This window comes from Polyodon spathula, chromosome 10, assembly GCF_017654505.1.
Source record: "Polyodon spathula isolate WHYD16114869_AA chromosome 10, ASM1765450v1, whole genome shotgun sequence".
Taxonomy (NCBI): Eukaryota; Metazoa; Chordata; class Actinopteri; order Acipenseriformes; family Polyodontidae; genus Polyodon; species Polyodon spathula.
In genome coordinates, this window is record NC_054543.1 from 47,753,452 (window position 1) to 47,759,451 (window position 6,000).

General features: G+C 42.1%; 1 protein-coding gene across 5 annotated transcripts in view; it reads right to left on the reverse strand.

Moving 5' to 3' along the window:
• LOC121322475 (pleckstrin homology domain-containing family M member 3-like) overlaps positions 1-4,918 on the reverse strand; it is a 43,049-nt gene extending 38,131 nt beyond the window's left edge. For all 5 annotated transcript variants that reach the window (XM_041262524.1, XM_041262525.1, XM_041262529.1 and 2 more), the window contains exons 1-2: positions 4,868-4,918; positions 1,358-2,543 (exon numbers count right to left, since the gene is read on the reverse strand). In XM_041262524.1, the coding sequence (XP_041118458.1) occupies positions 1,358-1,898 (541 nt within the window). In that variant the 5' untranslated portion in view covers positions 1,899-2,543; positions 4,868-4,918. The remainder of the gene's footprint in view (positions 1-1,357; positions 2,544-4,867) is intronic.
• Positions 4,919-6,000: the final 1,082 nt, after the last annotated feature.

A 6,000-nucleotide genomic window follows, 5' to 3' on the forward strand; every position in this document is an offset into this window, starting at 1 on the left:
GAGAGCGGCCTCTGTGTGCTCTGTATGCAACTGCTGCCTCTCTGTTTCTGACAAGGAAAATCGTTTAAAAAAGAAAGCAAATTAGACTGAGGCAGAGAGAAAGGAAGACACAATCATAGAAGAGCACAGTCAACATCTGGGCCTGATCTGTACAATAAAGAGAATGGAAAGGATGGCTGGCCCAGCAGCTGCCAGCGTGCAGTACTGGACTGTATCGAGCTTGCTTTTAATAACGTTCTCCACTATTCTTGCACAGGTATTGAGGTTTTAAAATTAGCAGGTAATCTGGAGTTGGCAGCGATACTGTAGCGACTAAAATGAATTGTTTACTAGCAGGATGTAAGGACCAAAATGCAAGCTTTAGTTAATGTTGTTGGTGATTTTAATTTAGATTTTAACCCAAGATCATCACGCTTAATACTAAATGCTTCTGGCCAAACTCCAGTCTAGGTTTGAACCAGGTTTGGGGAAAATGTTTTTCTATTTAATTGTATTTTGCATAGCTGAGAGCTTACAACAGGGGTGGTTGAAGTTGGCCATTCCAGTTCTGGTCTTTCTTCCAACCCCGTTCTAAACCAAATAATCCTGCACCCTGACCCTGAACTAGTTAATGATCTCATTTTACCCGCTGAACCTAGAGTGGATTAGCCCCCCAGGACCGTGATTGGACACCCGTGGCTCAGCAGGTCAGAGCTGGGTATCATCCCTTTTGAGACAGTCCCTTGTGTAAAATCCCTGGTCATTTCTGTCACCTGAAGAACCTGCCTAGCAGAGTCTCCAATTAAAGTAAATGAAAACCCAGAAGTAGAATAAACAAGCACTTCATAATAATAAAAAATAAATATGAATAATAATCAATGCAGCTAAAATCACGTGACTTTACTGACGTGATAGGACCCTGTGTTCAGAGTCGGGGTCAATTCCTGTTTTTCAATTCCAATTCCCATTCCTTAGAAGGAATTGGAAATGATATTTTACAGACGTAACTGTCGTGATTGTTCAACTGCTCTCATTGCAGTAGCTTGTTGCCCCTGTGAGAAGCTCATTTTAACAGAATACTGCTCATTACAATTTGTATCAATGATGTGTTGGAATTGATTCAAAGGGAACGGGAACTGATTTTAAATAGCAATTGGAAATGGAACTGAAATTGAAAAACAGGAATTGACCCCCCAACCCTGTCTGTGTTTCTGGAAAACTAAATCCCAACAAGTCTCAAGCTTCATGTAATACCAACATACTGTCTTCTTCAACAGTCAAACAGCCTCAGAATGACAGAACTGTGCACTGTGATGAGAAGAAGATGTATTGCATTTCAAGAAGTTTAAAATAACAGATTTTCTTTAACACTCCCTACCTTCTTTCCTTTGCAGGTCACTGACGGCAGCCTGATTCCTCTCCAGGGAGGGGGCTCCGTTTTCAGGGACAGACTTGTAATTTGCGTCGGACCTCGAACGGTTGTGCCCACGTCTGAAGGCTGCCGATTCTTTGGCCTGGCCCGCCAGGTCGTTGGTGGAACGGGCCCTGCTCCTGCTCCTTCTGCCCTGACACATGCTGAAGATGTTGAAGGAGGGCAGCTCTTTCTTCTCTGCCCACTCCAGGTTGTTGGTGGCTGCATCGCGGCCCTGATTCAGCTGCTCCTTGCTCAGCAAGCCCCAGAAAGTGCCGCCGTGGCTCCTGAGGGAACTGTTTCGGAGCTCGACTGCGTGAGTCGTCCCAGGCTTGCTGATGAAGCCCTTCTGCCCAGTAAGCTCAGGCACCTCCTGTATGCTGCAATTATCATGCTGCTGCTGCTGCTGCTGTTGCCGTCCGTTCTCTACAGGGCAGTCAATACAGTGGAGGAAGTCTTCAGTGACCTCCAACGCCGGGCTGATATCCTCTACTTCTAGCCCATCCATTTCAAACGGTTTCGTAGCAGCCAACTGAAACCAGCTGGGGCCTCAGTCTGAATAAATGTATATGCCGCAAGGGAAACAAACGTGGCTGACAGATAGCTGAAGTTTCAAATCAGCCTCCCCTTTTTTGTAAAAAGGGGCACTCAGCCTGCTTACTAAATATCAACACGAGAGCTTCATGCTGTTTGTAGCAGATAGGATGGTCTTTTTTTATTTATAAGTGCAATATAATTTCTTTGGTTAAGGAAGCTAATTTGAGAGGTTGAAGTCTTCTGCCAGGGCCCTCCATTCCTAAAGTGTTTGGTCTCTTTCAAGAAACCAGTTCCACTTTATTGTCGTCATAATCTTGGCTGCCCAGGTTAACTGTGTAATGCATCTGAATACAGTTAACTACTGTAGATTTATATTCCACTTGCATGGGAAAAAGAATAAATAGATTTAATTTAGGATGTGACTGTCAACAGCACACTGCCCAAGACTGTAATTCAGAGCTCCAGTGAAGTCCACATGGCTGTCTAATTAATGGAGTATGACTGGATTGGGCATTCTCTGTAGAGATACATGTTACAGACAAGTGGAAAAGAGAAAAGGCTGTGGATTCACATACAGGGTTGTGACTGTGATTTAAAGCATGGTGACTTCTATTTCCTGCAAAAAAGAAGAAGAAAGATTATTAATGCAGTCAGCCAACACCTTTCAGGTAAAGAAGCCCCCCCCCCCAGACTAACAAACAACTGCATTTGCTTAGTAACTATATTTGCTTAGTATTTGCGTAGTAATCAAAGTGGTTTCAGTCGAGGCACCACGATAGGACCTTGTCAAACAGGGTTATCATGAAGTCAGTCGGCAGCTGCTGCTGCGATAGGGTCAGAGCACTGCAGAGAAATGCAGCTTGGCAAACGATATGCAACAAGATTTTACAATTCCCGATATCTGAAACTGTATTAACTTCTTTATATGGGCTCCATTCGTCTTGATAGACAGCAGCGTTGTAGTCTGTCCAAATCACCCTGTATGCAGTACTGGCCACAGACCTGGCCACAAACAATTGAATTAAAGATGGCAAGCATTCTCCATTCCCACGGAAATACTCCCTAATACACAGGTCCAAGAAATAGATTTCATATTTAAAAAACAACCAAGCTGAATAGTTACTATTGTACACAAATTATCCATGATAACAGTTAACAGTTAACTCTTGCTCTGTGCCATAAAGAAGATGTTTATTTTAATGTAACATTTCTTTTTTTTCATATATTTTTGTTATAAAATCACATCTGACCAGGTACCGTAGGGTACTGTAAAGCTAAACTATTATACACGTTCATAGCAGAATAACAAATACCATTACCAGATGAGATTATGTATCCTTTACTGGTTTCCTCTGACTCTCACCATCATTCCTCTTTTAAAATTATATGCATTTACCTAAATGAAATTAAATAAACATGCTGTTTCCCCCTTTAAAAGCTCTTGAGAATGCAATTGACGTGAGTAAACTTGTGAGTGCTGCTGAGCCCTGCTGATCCAGAGAAATGGCAGGCGCTGCCTGCACTGTGGATCTCTGACACACAGTGCAAGAGCCCCATCCCACCCCAGGTCCACAGAGAGATGACATCACCGACACTGGATTGATTCTGCCTGGGCGCGTATGCAGAGGGTCCACCACATTCACAGATCAATAAATTATTTACAGTACATTACGTAAGAGATGGCCAATCCCAGACCAGAAGATGTCTGTGTGCTAGAATAAGGGTTTAACTCTCTGACCTAATCGTCATACAGAGGAACTTGGCACGGAGCACCTTGAAATTGCTGATTTTCCTGTATTTCCTTGCATAGAGAATTTTGCTTCCAGATTAAGTACCAGGCTTGAGAAATGATTTTTGTTTGAAATATTTTGAAAATGAATTAAGCTCTTTGTGTTTCCAAATGCAATTAGCATTTCCAAAACCTAGTCATTTGTCTGCTGAGGGTGTAGGCTGACTTAACTTGCCCTATAATCTGCCCCTTCACAGTTTTGTTTCTTAAATATTATGGGTAAAAAAGTTTTTGTTTTTTTTCATCCAGTTTTTAAAGAGGTCCCCAAGCGTGCAGAAAACCAGACCCACACTGCTGATTCTCGTCCCCATCACGCCACACACACACACACACACACACACACACACACACACACACACACACACTGTAATCCCGTGACTAAAACAAAACAAAGACGTGCTATCACGTGACAGGCCCTGACAGCACAACACAGGAACACAAAGCCACACACCAACAGCCTGCAGTGTTACAACAAACATCACACCAATACGGCAGGAAATGAAATCACATACACCAGCTTAGACTTAGCACAATTTACAAGAGCTAGTAAAAAAACAAACAAACAAAAAAAAACAGACAAAATAAAATAATAAAATAAAACGTGTGTGAGTGTGTGTGTGTGTGTGTGTTTGTATATACACACACACACACACACACACACACACACACACACACACACACACACACACACAACACACACACACACACACACAACAATGTCTTTCGGCTGGGATCTTGATGTAAAATATGAATTTGTTGCCATTAGCATATAATTTTTTTGTATTTACGGTTTGACAAAAAAAAAAAAAAAAAAAAAAAACATTAGGTAAATATCCTTGACATTTTACCGTAGCCTACTGTATAAATATTAAGCCGGAACATTTTATGTGCATGCAGCTTGCCAGCTGATTGTATACAAACAGGATATTCATGAATATACTGAGTCTGATAACTATCTGTTCTAACTGGTACTGTTATTATAGTGTAGAATAGAACGGTCTTCAATAATACAGCGCACAGCTTGACTCGGAGTCTGGGACTTTGAACACGAGTGTAATGTTATATAACCCTTGCCCAGTCGCTCTTTTCACATTCTTTATTAACAGTGTTATTTGTTATTGTGTATATTACACCGCGTCCCGGTGACTCACCTGCTTCTTCTGTTTACCAGCTGTCAGCTGCGGTTCCGTCACTGAAAGCGGTCCCTCCAGCCACCCCATAAGCGGTGATTCTCAAACAAAAGGTCCGCTATTGAGTGTGGCACCAGACCCGAGCCGTGGTGTAAAAGGTGCCCTTCATTTTGCTTATGCAGGCTACACTGCTGTGTTTAAACTGCATCAAAATATACCATGTCCAAAATACTGCAGTCTTTAATAGGGTGGTGCTAGAGTTGAATTCAGCTGTGAAAACAGCACACTGTAAAACCGTCAAAAACACACCGTTTCCTAGAATGTACTAATGCAGTGCTCTGCAGTGGATAACTGGACTGTACTCTTGTATAGATTTTTTAAACGGGGCTACTTGATATGTCTGAATATCTTCAAATAAAGTAAAACACACTAAAGAAATGCACACACAAATTCCTACAACCACTACAACATAAGTTAGTTGATTCCATGGTTATAACGCATACAGTTTGCATGGAAATCAAAATCTTGCAATAGCTAAAGAACAGGTGATGCCACACCGACAGCATTATCTGTATTTCAGACAGGCAAGACCAACCAATAAACTGTGATGATGCATGGTATCCTATAGTAATTGAAATCAGGGCAGGAATAAACACTAATGATAATTGAAATTTAGGAAATGCTTCTGCAATATCAGACTCCGAGATCATAGGAGGAAGTTAATGGCATCTATTGGCAACACGGGCCGAGACCATGAGTCAGTCTGTGTGAGAGGAGTCTTAACATTGTAGGCTTAGAGTCAGTAACTTTTAATGCAACTGGCTGACTTGTACTGGATTAGTCTAAGTGACCAGATTAAAACTGGTCTAGGTGTTTAGACTAGTCTAATACACTTGCATACAACCAGCTCCCGATCTGTAGTGAAATACCTTGAATAAACAGCAGGGAAGCAGAAGAACGTTTGTGTGGATGACTACCTGTGTGCCATGTACCCAGCCTGCACCGGTAGAGCGTATCAATGCTTGAGGCAGCAGCAGCAGCATGTCCTAATATGGGTTCCAGTTCACATTATTCCTGTTCTCATGCAGCACTTCCAACCATGTGGGGCTTGCATGTCCCTTATAACAGTTACCTGGGTAAATATGCACAGGAAG